This window comes from Cryptotermes secundus, unplaced genomic scaffold (genome assembly GCF_002891405.2).
Source record: "Cryptotermes secundus unplaced genomic scaffold, Csec_1.0 scaffold49, whole genome shotgun sequence".
NCBI lineage: Eukaryota > Metazoa > Arthropoda > Insecta > Blattodea > Kalotermitidae > Cryptotermes > Cryptotermes secundus.
Genome location: NW_019744106.1, coordinates 2363440 through 2383296, shown reverse-complemented (window position 1 = coordinate 2383296; position 19857 = coordinate 2363440). Strand labels below are relative to the sequence as shown.

Below are 19857 nucleotides of genomic sequence, written 5' to 3'. Positions count from 1 at the left end.
ATAATAATAATAATAATAATAATAATAATAATAAACTGCTTCACTGTACTGTTTTTTCTAGTTAATTTTCCTAAAACCTGATTAAAACCTGTTCCACTTTATTATTTAATTTCCTTACAATGTCTTAGAACTTTCTCCTTTTCCAATTAATTTTCTGTGTTTCTGTTACCATTACTTACGTAAGAACGATGCTAGTGACTCAGATTAAATACTGTCGAATGGCTGGATGATTAATGAATTGGATACATCATTACGTAGTGTGAGGTGCTATCCCGGCATTAACCTGCAAGAAATGAGGAAAGCAACAAAGGCCCGTCTCGTGGTCGATATTTGAACCCAAAACCCCTTGAACAAGAAGCGGGAATTATAGACAAACCGCAGCGGCATTCGGTTTGATGAATGGAAAGCATTTTAAAAATACCTGAGAATGGAATTACGTTCCGTGAATATTAAGTTACACATTTGTATATACTTGTATGTCCGAAATAGTGCAATGGTAGCAACTAAAGACTACTGAAATTAATACCACTGCAGACCTGAATTTCGGATTTTACCAGCTACTTCCAATGCTTCTTCTGCTTGATGGACCTCAATTCGGCCTTGTATCGTATTTATTATTATTATTGTTGGAGGGGTGGGTTTCCCCATGCACCGCGACCGGTGGTCTATTGTACGTTCCCTCTGTGATATTCTACCAGTTTCTATACCCTACCGATACTGGTGCGTGCCATCAGTACCGCCTCAGCCAGCGAGTTCGGCCTCTATGGGCTCAGCGGTACCTCTCGATGCTTCCCACATCTATCAGAGACGTTAGAGACTACTGTTGGGCGGGAAATGTCCGATCAATTTGGCTCAGTGGTCCCCTTGGGACATGAGGTTCTTTTACGTGCCGTAAAGCTACGACACGGGACCCACGGCTTAAAGTCCCTCCCGGAGGACTTGTTCCCTCAATTTTTCCGCCCTTAAAAATTCCACGACCTCCGCCGGGTTTGAACCCGCGTACCTTGAGTCATGAGGTGGGAACGTTAACCCTAGACTACGAAGGCCGCTGGCTTGTATCGTAACTGATATTTTAAAAGTTCCATTGAAGAAATAAAGCGTTTAAGGTTGATACAAGTTTCGATATTCTCATAGTGGTGATTCTTCAGACCATGACCTTTTGGATCGTGACGCCGTGTAGTGTTACAGGCACTTACCAATATTTCGGATGAACATGTTGCATTTGTAGAGGGTTCAAGTGTGTAGGACGAGGAAACGACTGGATTATAATGTATTAGGGTGTTTACAAAGGGGAGGGGGGACCCAGAACCACAATATTTGTCCAGGAAATAAAACCCTGTGTAGTCAAATATGAACGGCGGGCAGTTGAACTGCCTTCTTCAGGACCACATTACTCTCGTTCGTGGAAGAAGCGAAATGGAATTGCCAGAAAGATATAAAAATTTGTCTTGTAGCCTGTGTTTATAACACACACTCTCCCTATTCATAGGATGATGCATGATCCTCCGAAACGTCTGTAACCGCCTACAAACCCACACCGAGAATACGACAGTCTCAATATGTAGGAGCTTTGTGTATGTATTTTTGGATATTTAAATATTGTCATACTGCATTTTCCGTTATCTTCCTTCGGTTGACTACTAAACTCCAGCACAGCGCTGTATTTTCTATTTCAGCAAACAGTCTCGCAACTCAAGCATAGCTAAACATCACCAAATGTATAATGTATTTTCAGCAGAGCTCCTCACATGAAATTGCACTGGGGGAGAATTCCAGTGATATTTTGCAGAGTAACAGAAACGAAATATGAAGCGAATATCACTGAATACGAAAGATATAAGAAAATCTGCAAGAAAACAAGCACGGTTTCTCAAACAATTTCTAAAATTGTACATTTTATATAGTGTAATATCATATTGTTATGATTCAAAGTCATCGTAAGTAATATTCCATATTTCCAACCAGTTATAGCTCTCTAACTGTAAGCCCTAGTACATATTCCACCTTTCGTCCTTGATTAACAAGACATAATAATTTAAAAAAAATCGAGATTTTTTTAAAACCGAGACTTTATTTACCAACTTACAGTCTTGTCTTTCGTCTATAATGCAACAACATTAATTCACTAAATGTTCGTTAAATGTTTAAAATATCATTAAAATTATTAAAATATATGTACATTCGATGTTACGCTATATGTTACAGCCACATAGGGCCATCTTTAGGCAACACATCTTTTAAAGGGGTTTACTGAACTGTGCACTTGGTCAGATAGTACTCATTAAGGCACGTGTTGTTGTTATTGTTAATTTTGTTAATTCTGATGTTGTAGTATGATTTTAGAGAATGAGTTTGTTCCTATCTTATATATTGCGGATGTTTTCGTGTGCCATTGGGTGTGGCGCTCTCTTAGTTGTGCCTATCTAGTGTTGCTTTGTGTTCTTGTACTTATACCTAAGTGCAACAGGACGCTGAAATAATACTATTCACCAACACTTCAATCGAGGTCCTAAAAGACAAGACTATCAAAAGTTATAAGCTAATGTTTCAGCAATTCATTGATCCGTAAGTGCATGTTCTACACTAACAAGTACGAACTCACATTACATTAAACCTTTGATATACAACTTAAAATTCTTCACACCTTCACCGAACTTGTAATTTTTATCAAATAAGAATTGGTTTAAATAGAACTTATTAGTCGCATCCATTCAAAAAGTTCACTTACCTAGCTCCAGCAGTAAATTATGCATCGCCATGATATAGAAGACTAAGTAAAGATTTCGCAGGGCCGCCATATTGTGTCACAATCGGTTGCGTATATGAAGCTAAGATTTATTACCACACAAACTTCAGAACCCTAAATTAAGTTGTGCTACACTCGCATCCGCCAGGTTTGTATTATTTATTGCAGGTAGCTTAGAAGTTCAAAAGATAGAGTGCTCTCTAGTGGCAGTATCTACATACCAAGTTTAATTAAATTCGTCAATTCCTTAATGCTTATTGCAGGAGGGAGACACACATGGGCACAGTTACATGGTAATACAGGCCACTTTCTTATGAGATAAAATTCTGATTGAGAATCCTGCAACAGGCAGAAAAACTTTTACTGCTTTTCAATTTTCATGATCGATGTTGAATGATCTTTTACTAAGTAAAGATCTCTGCATATAACATCATGTTCAGGAGCCGGGATAGCTCAGTCGGTTTAGAGACTGACTACGGGCTGGACGACTGAGGGATCCGAGTTCGAGTCCCGTAAATCCAATGGGTACTGGGAGCTCTTTCCCCGGTGGTACAGTGGCCGGGGCGTGAAGCTGACCACTCACCTCAATTCAATGCCGAGGTCAAGAACAGTGGATCTTTACTTCCACTGTCCCATACGCCTTCACAGCATAGTGCTTGATTAATTAAGTACAGGGACAACTTTACCTTTTCGTATAGCTCCTGTTCTTGAAACATGTTGTGAATTACTGGGTAAATACAATAGTGAGAAATTTATGCCATGACGCAACCCACAGCACCAATGCATTGTAACTGTTTACGGCCCACTATTTTACTCTGCGCTCTGTTAAGAGTCCATGAACACCAAGTCACTGAAAAGACGGACAGTGTTTTGCTGACATGTGCCTTAAGAAAACAGAAACGAAAGAAGGGACTGAAGGAAATACACGTACCGACGGGTTTAGAAATAACTTAGCTTCTACTCGCTTTGCGGTGGATAAATGATATTAGACGAAAAGTGCATGAAAAACGCATTGGGATAATAACATTTCAATAAACTTCACACCAGAAACTATTCAATTCCATAGAGCAGAGCACTTAAGATATTAATAATCGCTAAGCTTCACAATAAATTCTGCGCATTGTATGGGAAAAAAAGGCTCATTCCTGTGTTCACAGGAGGCCGCTACTAGCCCTCTGCTTAACCAGACGAGGTTTGTCAAGATTTGAGGTTTTCACGGCGGTGACTATGAAGAATGCCGTCTTCTGGGATGTGGCGCCATGTAGATATTGTGTACACCGACATTTCGGAGGAACATCCCAGAAGACGGAATTCTTCAGAGGAGTTTTGTTCACAAACTCATACACTATTTCCATAAGCTCTCTTTTAATATTACTTTCCATCTACCCCTAGATCACCCACGTTCACTTCAGGTTTTGTAATATTTTGTAGGTCCTCCTGCTTTCTCCGATGTGTGCTTCATGTTTACCCATCGTCGCAGTCCTTGATTTGATCACCCCGATAATATCTGGCGAAGAATGAAAATTATGTTCCTAACTATGTAATTCTTTCCATCTTACACTCTCGCACTCAAATATCTCAATCTGCCTTTAACGTGACAGACCAAGTTCCTTATGTACATAGAACAGTAAAGCTGAAAATACAGTTTAATATATTTAGACTTTAATTTTTGCGATTTACTTATGTTTCAGATAGCATACGAGAAGATAAAGGGAACAGTAAGACAGGCCGGGAATAACACCTAGGTCACAGAGAAATACGGTTACATCCATTAAGGATTATGAGTACCCGAAAGATGGAATTTCCCCAAATTTATTACTTATCATTATTTCACTTAATAACAAATAAAGAAATTAACTCATAGTTGTACATACTCCAAACGTGTCACTTACCTCGTAAACAGCACCGAGTGGCATGACAAGACACGCCACCATGAGATCCGCCACTGCAAGTGAGACTATCAAGTAGTTAGCCACGTTTTGCAGGTTGCGTTCCAGCAGGATGGCGGCGATGACGAACACATTTCCTGCGCAACATAAAAGAATCCCCTCCGATTACCTTGCGAAATCCGCCACTATAGATACAAAAGTTAGTTAATGGGGCGAAAAGGAAGTTGTCAGCTGATGGCTGATAGAAGTGTTCTCAAAATTATGCGACGCAGAATAAGCTTAAACCAGAGCGCCATCCCCTCGGCAAAGAGCAGATTTGAAGCCAATTAAGAATATACAAATTAAGGGCAGCCTCGAGAATTTTACATCCTATCAGGATGACTTTGTTCTCTCCCCTTACGTAGACAAGATCTAAAAGTACGTGCCCAAAGTATATCAGCACAATGACCGAACGGCTGTATGCTAACCATAGTCCATTTCTTATTTAAAACAAAATTTCGGAGACTGGACTGTGTTTGCATTCTCAGGCAAGGAACTTACTCGTTCGGCGATTTCAGTTTGTTTCAAAATGGATTTAAGCAGCTCTGAAAATGAAGCCAGACAATGTTCTCGCACGCATCTAGCAATAGTAGTGTACTGTCGCAGGTTATCTCGGTTGGTTGGTTAGTTAGTTAGTTAGTTATTGGAGAGGGTGGGTTTCCCCATGCACTTAGACCTGTATTGGTCCATTGTGCTTCCCTCTATGATATTCTACCAGTCTCTATATCCTACCGGTACTGGTGCTTACCATCAGTCCCGCCCAGCGAGCGAGATCGGCCTCTACTAGCTGAGAGGTATCTTTAATGCTTCCCCCCATCTACCACAGGTGTTAGAGACTACTGCTGGGCGGGAAACTTCCGTAATTTTGCTCAGTGGCCTCCTTTGGAGACATGAGGTTCTTTTACGTGCCGTAAAGCTACGACATGGGACCCACGCTTGAAGTCCCTCCCGGAGGACTTGTTCCCTCAATTTTTCCGCCCTTAAAAATTCCACGACCTCCGCCGGGTTTGAACCCGCGTACCTTGAGTCAGGAGGTGGAAACGTTACCCCTAGACTACGGAGGCCGCTTAGGTTATCTCGATTGCTCCACTGACAGAATGAACATGAGAAAAACAACAATCTGCAATCCTTATGCAAAGCAGTGAAATTTTTGGAGGAACTGCAACTGAGTATGGTGATAACTCTGTGGGAAAAGGAAAGCTTATGAATGGGTAAAAGCAAATTGGGATGAGTTTTGTTTATAACTTGTATTCTGGGTGACCCTCGATCTATAGTTTACTGAGATTAAGATTGATCAGTTTATCCGGAATAAAAGTAGAATTAGCACTAATGGAATTACATCTGAAATTAACATAAGTCATGGAAATAGTCACTGCAAGGAACCGTAAGTTCCAGCCCAAAGCAACCGATTCTGATGGTCTCAGGAAGACGTGTGGACACCTGAAATATTTATGGTTTACTTTATGTTATCGGAACCTCAGATTACTGTGTCAAATGTTGTAAAAGATTATAAATAGTGAACTGGAAAGGATTGGAAGGAAACAACAGTGACCTAACCGAAAAACAATCTCGGAATATTTCCAAATGGTCGAAGAAAACCTCAAAAGGTCTCAGTCTGGGTAGCCGGTGTCTCTGCCGAGAATCGAAACGAGCACCCCCAGAATGGAAGTCTAGAGGGTTATTATTATGGCAGTATGTTCGGAGGACCGTCGATTTAAATGCACTGAGAAGGTGGCCATTACACAGAGAAAAAATTATGTTTGGTAACTGAGTGATTTTGTTGTCCATTGCTATAGAAAATTGCTTTCAGTTTTTATCTGCCTTCGTATTATAATTTTTCTGGGGAGTAAAGCGCGGCCGGCGCGTAAGGCTGACACCCTTACCGCCATCTTTGAGCCGATCATCTAGATAATGTGGTACCCTTAACGTCTCACAACCCTATGGGCCTTCACGGCCTGGTAAAGGGATAGCTTTACTTTACTTCGTATTTTAGCGCAGGTGTACGTTTTTTGTAAAATACAGGGGTAGACACAGAATATAATTTACGCTTATGCAAAAGGGAAATTTTTATAAACTTGTAAGTGCGTAGTTTTTACCCATCGGTGGCTCACGTCATGTTTCTGTATTTTGAATTTCATACATCTAATACAATTATTTTCGTCCTATTTCCTGCAACGTGAGAAGGAAACCTTGTTCTGGTCATGTCTCCCCTTGTGTGCTTTACCCAGTACAGCGCCTAAGCTGATGGGCAAAAAGAAAATTGTCCCTGTAACAGGCCCATAGGTTTGTGAGACGTTGAGGATCCCACATTATCTAGATAATCGGCTCACAGATGGCAGCAATATTGTCAGCCTTACGCGCCGGCCGCTTTTACTGCCCCCCCTCCCTACCACAGTAAGTTTCCTAGTGCTCATTTCTGTTAGAGACTGAGTCGACCCCCGGGCCATAGTGCGGCTGGAAGGATTAGGTCAATTGAAAAAATTCACCTCATTGGGACTCGAACCCGCGACATTCTGGCTTGTAGCACAGTGCCTCAGTCAACTACGCTACAGCATGCCCCCAAGCTGATGGGGGCAAAATATTCGATTTTGAAGGCTTTTACCAAACGTCGAGCATTTCCAATATTAACCATATTAACACATACTAAAGTTTACTTAAGACCGTAAATGGACTCTTCCTATGCATCACAAATCATTACTCGAAGTTTATAAAAAGTGTGCAAGTGAACTTAATGAACTGAAAATAATGTTGCCGAAAAATCGTTTGTACAACCTAGGCCTACGCCTTATCACAACTTTTTACTCTTCCCTTAATACTTTTCCTTTTTCATTTGAACACATCATTTTCATTCCGGTTCAAGAACATTTACTTACAGGCCAAGTGAACTTTCGTGATTTTGTGCCCAACATCAAACCTAAGCCTAGAATTTTGATATTTCTCGTTCAGTTGAGTATTCAACCAAAATTTTGCGTGTATATCTTGTTTTATTCACTAAAGTTACACTTTCGGGTTATTTATTTTTCTTCACTTATTCGTCATAACAGCACAGAAGAGTATTCTTCGTTATGTACTGTATGTGTCGTTTGTTCAAAGACTCAGCCAGTAGCTACACTACGCACAGTTAAAAGAAAGGATTGACAGATATTGAATTGGAAAGGATTTGGAAGTAAGGGCCCATGGCTTAATCGGGATGACATGCAGGGCTGAGGAAATTTACGAGAAACCTCAGGACGGATATCCATGTCCAGCAGCATATCGAACCCAGCTCCTTCCAGATACAAGGCTATCGCTGCATCAGCCACAATGAGTCTATTTTTGGAAAAATTCTGCATTCCCTTATCATATCATCTCTCCTACTTATGCATTGCAAAGAATAAGCAAAATTCCTAGGTTTACACCTAGTTATAATTGAACTTTCAAATTGTCTACAATTTATATTGTAAAATTGCTAAGTAACTGACTGCTGAACATGTCGCAACCGAATAGACGCAAAGCAACAATAGAAGTACGGCTTTCCTATGCGGTCGGCGCCGCGACCGCTGCTATGCAACGTCGCGATAAACACTCCTGTACAATAAGAGAGATTGTTTTCTGTGTGGTCGGTGCGGAGGCTATAGAGCGACAGTTAGAGATAGAACACATTTCAGTGTTTAAGTGACAGTGAGAGAGTTCTTCGTGGAAGCCAGTGTGGAGGCGGGGTCGAATATCTCCACCGTGACCCTGCGAGTCGCAGGAGGCGACGAAAAGGGGGGTCTCAAATCTGTGACAGTAAAATATGGTCACAAGTCCCGAGGAACTCGGATCCGATAAAGACTACGCTGACAAGGGCCAGCAGCATATACAAAAGACAGACCCGTCCTCTCGTCAGAGAGGGCGTCCCACAATAACAAAACCGTAACTGTCAAACAGTAATAAATATCTGATCATGAGTCCCAGATGGGGTTCGACACCAAGACTTACTGACTGACTGATTGACTGACTGACCGTCAGTCGCAATGTGACTTTGACTTTGATTTTGATTTTTCGGTGAAAGGCAGCCACGGAAATTTCGTCGTGTGAAGGCTTCGTGTGTGATTAGAATACTCTGTGTGTGTGTGTAATACTTGGAGTGTGTGATTCAATGAGACTGTGGTAGTTTATGTGTTGAGATCCGTTGCCAGGAGAGGACTAGTGAAGACGGAGAACCTAGTGCAAGTGTAACAGTGAAATGTGAAGTGCGTAAATCAGCGATAGCGCTCTAATTTTAGTGTAATTAAAAGAGACTGTAACCAAAGTGCCAATAAATCCAATCATCCGAACTACACCCCGTCATTCTCGTCACGCGTACCACCTCACACGTGACAACGTGAATAACTGAATAATAATAACGTGAATAATACAGTCTACTATTACTGTTAATGAATACAAGAACTGCTGAAACTTTCATTCTGTGAAATTTAACAGCCATAAAGTGACAAATGTAACCGAACAGACGGACGTCTGACTTTTGTCAATGTATGCTAATGGACTGACGTGTATTTATGAATATTACTACTACACGGTGGAGGAAGATTCCGTGAATTGAGTTTCCATGCCAAGAAAAACTTGCTTCCATATGACCACAATGTTCACTCCTGACAGATAACGCCATCTGCCCCAATGGACTGGCGTTTCAGAGCGAACAAGCGATGTATCCCCTCGGCTACCATTAACAGTAACAGTCAGTTGTCACGTTCATTACGGAGCGAACCATTCATCGCTCTAAATCATATCACAGCAGATCGCGGACATATATTCACCAGTGACTGTACAGTTCATTGCTAACAACATGCCTCCTATTAGTGGCCCATGAAGGGAAGGCGCGAGAGTATTTTGCGGTCTGTAATTACGAACCTCTTGGACTGGTGCTGTATGGTAAATTTTTAAAGCTTGAATTAGGTCCGACTGAAATGAAGGAAATTATCATTCAGACACCTGTTAATTAATAGTGAAATAAGTTCTGGAAACATTATATTTCCTCTAACTTCTATCCAAAATTTTCTGTGAAATGCAATATATTAATAACCACACAGTTCGGTATTTTATTTTTGTACACATTTTCCACCAAATTCCGACTATGTTATATTTGTCATATACACTTTCAAACACTCGCCACTATTGCAACTGTTAACATAAACAAGCATTTAAAGAGACTCTATAGGTAGAGAGGAACTTGAATACGAAATTTCACGTTCCATATTTCAGTAGCTCATACTTATACGATACTGATAAAAAGCAGAAAAGGTAAAACTATCCCTGTAACAAGCCGCGGAGTCCCATGTGGTTGTGAGTCGTCGGGGCTCCTGCTTTTTCTAGAAATTGTCAGGTTTACGCTCCGGCCGCCCTTTACGCCTAGATAGATTTCTGGTACTCATTCCTGTTAGATGCTGAGTCGACCCCAGTGCCATAGTGCTGCTGGAAGGATTATGTCAATTGAAAAATTCAATGACCTCATCGAAAATCGAACCCGCGGCCTTCCGGCTAGTAACATAGTGTCTCAATCAACTACGCTATCGAGTCCTGGTGCCATCGAAACTGTATTGCTTTCCGTTATAAAGAACTTACCTGTACTTCTACAGTGGTACACAAATTTAAGACCTTGCTTTTAGCATCGCCACAAGAATTTCTCTCTCTCCCTCCTATGGCGCTACAGCCCAAATCGGGCATTGGCCTTCCCAATTATGTGCTTCCATTCGTTCCTGTCCAGCGCCCGCGATTTCCAGTTCTTCACCTTCAATAATTCCTTCACGTCTGTCTGGACACCATCCGTCCATCGTTTCCTTGGTCTACCTATCGGTCTTACACCTTCCAATCTTCCCATCATAACCTTCCTTCGCAATCCTTTTTTGGGGCATCCTTATCACATGCCCTGCCCATTGTAATTCGCCACAACCATTCTGATAACATTTCGCAGGGTACCTGCTGACACTATTAATGCTATAATAATAATAAGTACAAACTCATGAACTTGGTAGTGCTCTATACCTGTATTCGGGAAATGTTCAGTTCGATTATCGGTCGCAACATCGATTCTCCTAGATCCTCCAATAGTTTACGTCACTGCATCAAACAAAACGCTGGGATATTATCTTGATAAAACCACTAGCGATTCCTTTCAAATCCCTTCCAATTTATCATTTATCTATGAGTTAACACCTTACGCTATTATGAATTCCCTCGTTTCTAGTAACAGCTCCTCCGCTCCTTGTGGAAGCATTTCAGAAACACACGAAATATGCGTAGGATGAACGCTATAATATGACTTCGTACCAAATTTCATAAAAAATCCTCCAGATTATTCAGAAGTTATTAAGGCAGGCATTCGCAGCTGCATTATGGAGACAAAGACTGTTGCCTTCCTCCACAAGCACAGAGCGTTCCGTGTTGCGGGGCAAGAGGCTCAAGCAAAATTTGCTTTTCATACGAACTTGTTGGTTACTAAATGACGTTTCCAATATCTAGACTGTTTGACGTCAGATGGTACCATGACAGGTGAATTTGGAAGGATTTCATTGAAAGTTATTTTGGTCTTATTTAGGTATTATCTCTGAATCTGCCTGAACGGGCTGAGGAAAACCATGATGACTTCAGTGAGAATATCCTGTGTCAAGATCGGAATTCGAGTTAATCATTTCCCGAATATAATTTTAGAGCCTTTACTTCAAACCAGCATGTTCTGTGCGGTTAATATTGTAACAGGGAATAAGCAAGAAAGTTGTAAGTACTCGTCGAGTACCGAAGAAGACACTACGCCCAAGTAAGGTCATATATTTCAATAAAGACAAGGACTAATATTTCGTAATAGCTTGCAGTGAAACCTCGAGGCAATAGAATTTTCTTGTACTAACAAGCTCGCTAGTATCGTAGTGAAAACTGGTACGGATGGAAGGCTGGGAGTGATTCTGCTGTCAACAGAACTAGAAGTCAGCAGTCTCCCGAGAACTGTTGTTAATCTACCCAAGACTTCTCTCTTAAACACAACTGCAGCTAGAGAAATGCAGAATATATTGTTCGGTATAAATACGGAGTTCTTAGTTAAATGTAATACGCAACAGCCGAACTTGTGACGATCTGAAGGAGTGATAATTTAAGTTCATTTTTTTATTGAGTATAGAGACTATATAAGGTCAGCGAGAGGATGAATGTGCAACAGTTGGTGGTGGAATAGGAATTCACGCCGAAATCAAAGTAAACAGAAAGAACCTTTAGCATGACTTTATTTCGAACACCTAACAGAAAATTTTCCGAATGTTGCTATCTTGAATATTTAGAAATAAATAATATAATATAATTGTCTTTAAATTGCCTCATTAGAATAGGTTTAATGTGCTTAAATTGTTTAAATGGATATTTGATATTTCAGTTTTACTGGGCTTACTTTTGTATCAGAAACATCTGGAAAGTTTCGAAATGTGGTGTTGGAGAAGGATGGAGAAGATCAGTTGGACCGATTACGTGAGAAATGAAGAAGTGTTAATTAGAGTCAGTGAGCAGAGGAATATCCTACACGAAATAAGAAAACGGAAGGCTAATTGGATTGGTCATGTTTTACGCAGAAACTGCCTTCTAAAAGAAATTATTGAAGGAAAGATAGAGGGGCGGATAGAAGTGACAAGAAGACGAAGAAGAAGACGTAAGAAGATGCTGGATGACCTTGGGGACAGAAGAGGATACTGTCGTTTGAAGGAGAAAGCTCTAGATCGCATTAAGTGGAGGAATTGTTTTGGAAGAGACTGTGGACCTGTCGTCTGACAGATTACTGATGATGATGACTTTCGTATCTATAATTTCGTAAATAGGACTTGTTTTAGAATAGTTCACTCGTGTTATTTTTATTTAATGAATGAATAATCTATGTGTTTGGAAAATAATGTATGTCTGTCTGGCTTTTCTATCTAAATTTCCAGATCACTCTATCGATTTCGACCAAATCTGGAATGATAGTAGATGACTTACCGGAGTGATTCCAGAAATTTGGAAAAGTGCGGGGAGTAGAGTCCAAACCAGTTTATTTCCCCATTACTCCCTGTGTAAGAAAGTATCACAAGAAAAATGGGATTGTGGCAATAGAATCCTGACAACTAGATCACGAAAACAATGGGAGTTTTGTAGCAATTTAATCGCGACAATAATTGGATCGTGATAACAATGGAATAGAATTGCAAGGATGACAACAACGGGATCGCAAAGAAAATTAAATCCTCTTAACAATAGATTAGCGATAACAATGCCATGACAATGGCACCACGACAGCAATGACTTCGCGGCGACAATATGATCTTGACATCAATGGGATTATTGTTCGGATGGGGGAAAACCCAAACTGTCTTCCAGCGTTGCCAGGATACGGGGCAGAACCCATACCATCTGTTGCCGTTCCTAGAAAGAAGGAACACCCAAGGCATCTTCTGCAGTCACTATACATGTTACAATTTTTCTTTCTTGACGTTTGCATTATGCACGTGTAATGCCCAGCAGGTTTTCTGGTTAAGGAATTACAAAAAATTTCTTTGGTTTTATCTTCGTTTTAGTTTAACAATTGGAAACGTATGATTTGATGGTTAAGAATGTTCAACCTAAAGGAGTAAAAGAGACGCTCGGAGAGGAAGCATCGGAGAATCGTGCCTTAACGAATTATTTTTTCGAGACGTTTCGGGCAGTCACTGAAAGAGAGGAACATAAAGGCGAGTCCTCATTACTCGTGCCCGTGCTCGTGCTCGCTAGGCTTGTACTCGTCGGTAGACTCGTCTGGCTTTTACTTGTGCTCGTAAATCTTCGTCCACACTACTTCAGTTGCTCGCCAGGCTTCGGTGCGTGACGATCCGTATATTTACTCGTAGTGTGTATAGGCTGTAGTCGTATTTTAATTTATTGGCTATAGTTTTTAAATTAAAAATTTAAAATCTGCTTGTCTCGTGACTTGTCATATCGTCCACATTACCCGCGAGCATAGCGAGTCACACGAGCACGAGTAAGGTGGACGCGCCTTAACAGAAGACCTTCTTACTTAATACCAATTGTACCACTCATATAAGAAGAGGAATTATATTCAGGAATATTACAATGTAACATACGAATACGCGCTCAGTATCAATGTATAAAGGCGTGGCGTTTAGAATTGTTGTATAGTGAACAAAGTGTAGTGTCGGTTCTTGTATAAGACAGGAATGGTTGGAAGAATGTGGTTCTGGCTTTCCCTGAAACACCACTCAGAATTCTGACATGTAAAATCACAACAAAACAGCCCACGGCGACCAACGAAGGCCAATTTAATGACAATGCTAATTTTACAGAAGTGAAAGATCTGATGAAGGAAACTGAAAATACAGCAACCGTAGTTTTATGTACAACAAGTAAGGAGACAGGACTTTTTTCTCGCCATTCGCCGAAACAAATTGGCTCTTGAAGTCGCGAAAAAAATTCATACACTAGCTCCAAAACATTCAGAAAATGCGACTCATTTCTGTGCCAGTTCTTCAGAGCAAATCATTCGAGCTCTGATTCTATTAAGGACTAGCCTTGGAAACACAGTGGGACGATGAAATGAGGACTGCTTACACCAGTGTGTCAAGGGAGCCTTCGTGCAATATTACGCCATTTTGTAGAATAAAAGGTAGCTGGAAACTCTTCATTATTTCTGACACGGCTTCGTTCCAGTTACATGCAAGGTTATAAGGGAGGGAAATTTTCACGGTTTTACAATTTACTGTTTTTCAGGTGACATGGCTCACGAGTTCCAGTCTTTTGATACATACAGGTATATCCATGCTGGACTGGTGAACTTGGATTGTTCTGGAGAGGAACTTCTGGGAGATATATTATGAAATAAAGCTTCGGGACGCTTTTCAGTAAAGGTTGTCCAAGGGTCGAACGCTGGGCACCAAGTAATGAACTCCATGTAACAGAATTGTTCTTTGGGAGCTAACAGTCCGTGAGTTAGTTAAAAAATTTGCTTTCTATGGAACTAGAAGTTTCTTCGTCAATCTCAAATGTCCGTCATAAGACTCCCTTCTGTCAGGTCCAAATATTCTCTAGAAATTTGTTCTCACACTCTCAATCTTTACGGCATTCACCTTAAATACAGAGGGGGAACGCGGTACGGTAGTTGGTGGAGGCACTATTCTACAAGCTAGGAGGTCATAGGTTCAATTCCCGATGAGATAATTGGATTTTTTCAATGGACCTATTCTTTCCAGCCACACTATGGTCCTGGGGTCGATTCAGCCTCTAACAGAAATGAGTACCAGGAATCTTCCTGGGGGCGTGAAGGGTGGCTGGTGTGTAAGGCTAACAACTTCACCGCCATCTGTGAGCCGATTTTCTACAAAATGTGGAAGCCTCGACCTCTCAAAACCCTATGGGACTTAGAGGCCTGTTACAGGGTTAGCTTTACCTTTACCTTGAATATAGAGATCACGTGTTCCTCCGAATCGCCAGTACGAACTTAGCCTGCTACAAGTTATTTTCATTCATAAGACTGCAATATAAATCACAAATTTTCTTTCGTTAGAGTGGCAATCCACCTTTCACGCACATATAAAACATGAATTAAAATTATGGATACATGTAAGTGTGTCTTTTTATTTATGTAAGCAGAAAAACAAGCGATTCTGAACTGGTAGCATGATAAAGACTTTATACAACCTGTATCAACACATCCCTTTCATGTGCACGGCTAAGCGCCGCTGTCGATTAAATCTGTAATGCTCGTATGACTTGCCGCGGTGTACGCATTCATACCGTATTATGCCTTGAATTCAATGCATGAGAGACGAAAAACAAAAGCCAGAGCATATCTACGTATCTAATGAACCGTAACTGTACTTTCTCTACGGGGTCTCTGAATAAGAGAAGACGCATTCGCCAAAAAGTTCATTTCGGCGGTCAGTTACACTATGTTACACACGCAGCCTCTGAATAATGGGACTACGGAGTGTAGTTTGGAGGGGCTCATTAAATTTTTGGTCTCAGTTCTCTCTGAGCTAACTACTATTCATTTCCTCTCGTAAAAACACATATGTACATATTGTATCAGAATATAACTATAACAGGACTTCCCCATACACAAGCAAAAGAAATGAATGTATTTGGTTATAATTGTGTTGGCCGTGAGCTAATGAATACACGTGAGGTGATGGTGCAGCTACAGGTTGTGCGGAATTATTAATTCCCATTAAAATTTTCCAACTGGCACCGAAAAACACAAATTAAAAAGTAGTTAAGAACATAAGTGGCTTATGGCTTTTATTGCTCGAATATCTCACAAGTGAATTATTTTCCTCTGAAACTTTGTTTTCTTCTAGCTTGTCTGGTTAAGAGACAATCATAAGAGCATTTTCTGTTGAAATGATACAGATGAGAAAGTGTTTTGTGGAATGAATAGTTTAGTTCACAAAATTACCACAAGGCGGAAGCAGTGAAAAAACAAGAAAAAGTTAGTGGAGAGGAAAATATAAAATTGTTACGACAAATAAGGATTTTTTTTCCAGTGCAGTTTATTTTAACAAAGGAACACACGAAGAACAAGGTCTTTCGCCTGTCAATATGTTTTAGTATCGCGGACTAATATAATGAGAACTAATGAAATAAACAGACACGAATATGAAGAAAGCGGTCTTCTGGGATGTGGCACCGTGTAGATATGGTGTCTGCTTGTACCGGTTCTCACGGTCTCTTCGCTTGCGTGTTTCTTATTTTTCCTTCTACCCTGAAGATGGAGGAAACACGTTCCTCCGAAACGTCGGTTAACACCACATCTACACGGTGCCACATCTCAGAAGACTGATTTCTTCATAGTCACCGCAGTGAAAACCTCAAATCTTACAGACACGAATATCTTTCGTGATGCACAACAGGAATTTTGTTTTTAAATTCAGGTAGATGGTTGGTAGTAACTAATGTACATTGTTTATCGAGAAGATTTTCGTATCCTAGCACTGTTATTTAATAGCAAATAGCATGGTTCAATCATCTTAAACAATAATTATACTATGTACTTAAGATTTAACATTTAGTATTCAGTTACTAAGCATTTCTTGTGCACTATGGTTTACTGTACTAATGATTCTCTCTTTGTGTATTGGGCACCATATTCATTACACTCACACACTCACTTATGGAGCTGAGCCCTTTCTGAGAAGCCGCCAATTGTGAAGCTACTCAAGGACTCCAAATATTCTATGGAACCCGAAGGTTCATTACCGTGTTCACAAGAACCCTCCACTGGTTCCTATCCTAAGCCAGATCAATCCGATCCATACCATCCCATCCTGTCTCTCTAAGATCCATTTTAATACTGTCCACCCATTTATGTCTTGGTCTTCCTAGTGTTATTTTCCTTCTGGCTTTCTCACCAGTACCCTATATGCATTCCTCTTTTCTCCCATTCGTGCTACATGCAACATTCATTACGTATTATATTAAATTAACTGACCTTAAGCTTATTAATATACAGCATAAAATGGTAAGAATGAAATCTCGAATAAGTGTAATATTCCTTGTATGAATTAAAGAACAAATGAATTCCAGTCAAAACTCATAAAGCATAATTTCTTACTATGAATAGAACATACTATTTTAGTAGAATAATATTACATAAAGCTAATTATTACTTGAACGTACAAATTCCTGCTATTGCATTCTGAGGAAAAGTGAAAGTGAAGCGCGTATGCGGTGTGCATATATAATCTGTACAAACTGTTACACAAGAGAAGCACTAATAGTGACCTGTACACAGAAGCGCTTATAGTACTAAACAATAAATACACTAATTTTGTAGGTTTGGTTTTGATATAATTCAATGCTACACAGAAAAACACGAGAATGTATTCAAGTAAGTAATACTCCTGTTATTATGACTATGTGGAGCCGGGATAGCTCAGTCATTATAGAGACTGGCTACGGGCTGGAGGACGGAGAAGTCGGAGTTCGAGTCCCAGTGGGACAAGAATTTAAATTCTCAATGTCGTTCAGTTTGGATCTGGTGCCCACCTAGCCTCCTAGCCAATGGGTACCGAGGGATCTTTCCTCGGGGATAAAGCGGCCGAGGGGTGAAGCTAGCCATTCAATTCCAACTAGTGCCGAGGTCAAGAAAATATAGATCTATACATCCACTCCCCATACGTCTTTATGGTGTACTTCTCAATTACTTAAGTACAGGGACAAATTTATCTTTTATCACGAATATGAAAACGCACAACGTTTGCCGTTCAAATTCCACAAATAAGCTAGTTTACTTTAACAGTTGCAGGCGGAATGAATGTTGTTTCTCTGGTCATGGAATCAGGACCGGAAAGGTCGGGGCTTTAATGCGAGATATCCCGTTCCATGCGCTGACAGGGTTAACTATATAATAATACTTAGTCTGCTATATAAACAATGTTAATGTAAGTGTTAAACGACAAATTAAACACATAACGACATCCACGTAGAGTGAAATGAGAGTTATTTGTGAATGATATAACTGAAACGAAGTGTGAAGTGAACGAATGTGTTTTACTGTAACAGGGGTTCGCCGGAATTTGCAAGAAGGACGTGAGTAAAACCAAGGAAAGCCTTGAGCCATAATATCCGGTCTGGGAGATGAGGTTTAAATCCGGGATCTACTGAATACAATACAGAATTGCTAATCACCGCCCATGACATTTATTGTTAAGTTACTGAATGTAATTAATGCCACCTGATAGTTACTCAGCTGGCCAAGATCTTCTCCGCATCTTAATTCGGCACTGGGCTTCCTCCTGAACCAACGGATTCCAGTTCAAAACTTCACATGTTATTTCTTTAAATTGCATTTTAATATTATTCCTCCATCTACAGCTAGATCTCCAAAGCGGGCTCTTCGTAATTTATGACTAATACAATGTAAGTATTCCCTACCCTTCTGATTCGTGCTACATTATCCGCCAATCTGAACTTCCTTCACTTTATCACACTATAATATACTATAATTGGAACCCGGATAGCGTATTCGGTATAGCGACTGGCTATGGGCCCGACAACAGAAGGGTCGGAGTTCCGGTCAAGAATTTTCACTTCCCCAATTGTCCAGACCGGCTCTGGGGTCTAACCAGCCTCCTGTACAATGTATATCGGGGGTTCTTTTCCTGGGGGTAAAGCTGCCGGGGCGTGAAGCTGGCCATTCACCTGTAACTGGTGCCTATGTCAAGAAAATGTGGATTAATACATCCGCTCCCCCATACGTCTTTATGGCGTAGTGCTTAATTAGTTAAGCACAGAGATAGCTTTACTTTTTATAATATACTAAAATTTCTTTGTGGTCTGTTTAAAGAATAGGTCAGTATGTCGTGCCACATGATGGCAACTGATGGAATGACTCGTGAATAATGAATTGGAGAACAAAAAAAAAAACTGTATGCCTTTAGTCAGCAAGTGAACTATACCGACCGAGCGACCGCCGGTTGTCGGCGAAGTTAGTGCCAACGGCCGTGGGGATTCGTTGAGCTGACCAAGCGATACCCTCTATCCGCTAAAGTTGAAATGGAAAACATGTGGGAGAAAGGTTCGTGGCATATTTCGAGATGTTGTTCAGAGATTTTCCTGGAAATAATAAACGAAAGTACAAAAACATCAGGACAGTCGGTGTCGCAGACGAAAGTAAAACCGGGCTCTTCCTGAATAAAAGTCGGAACTGTTGAACCAACTAGCTCGGTGGCCACCCTAACAAAATAGATCATGAAGCTCGTCATTATGCGGTTCCCTCCATACTCCTATTAGATTCTCTCTCCTTAGTCCAAATATTTTCCTCAGCACCTCCCGGAATTTAATCTGCTCTTAACTGCTTTCTGAATTTAACTTTATTCTTCTGGCTTCGAAAACGAAATGGTTTACAAAATGTACTAAATAAGCAGTCATGGACAGCCAATAAGGGCTGGCTATCTTTCTAGAGGTTTGGAAGGGGCCTACGAATACCGTAGAAGCACGCATATTATGAAGAGGTCACTGAATGTAAACGACAATAAGGGACGGAAGTTACGTCATCAGGCTATCACTGAGCTGGAGGTGTTCCACCCATTGTGCAGATATATATAGTATGAATGGTCGTTTGTGCAACAGCAGGCATATAATTACTGCCGGCCACCTGCTGGGCTATATGAACCTGCTCTGATTTCAGGTTGAAGTAACTTGCCTTCATTATGTAACGTA

General features: G+C 40.6%; 1 protein-coding gene across 6 annotated transcripts in view; it reads right to left on the bottom strand.

The window, feature by feature from the left end:
- The window catches only part of LOC111874353 (5-hydroxytryptamine receptor), a 644097-nt gene that overhangs the window by 115527 nt on the left and 508713 nt on the right, over positions 1-19857 (bottom strand). For all 6 annotated transcript variants that reach the window (XM_033755419.1, XM_023869793.2, XM_033755421.1 and 3 more), the window contains one exon: positions 4639-4772. In XM_033755419.1, coding sequence (XP_033611310.1) covers positions 4639-4772 — 134 coding nt within the window. The remainder of the gene's footprint in view (positions 1-4638; positions 4773-19857) is intronic.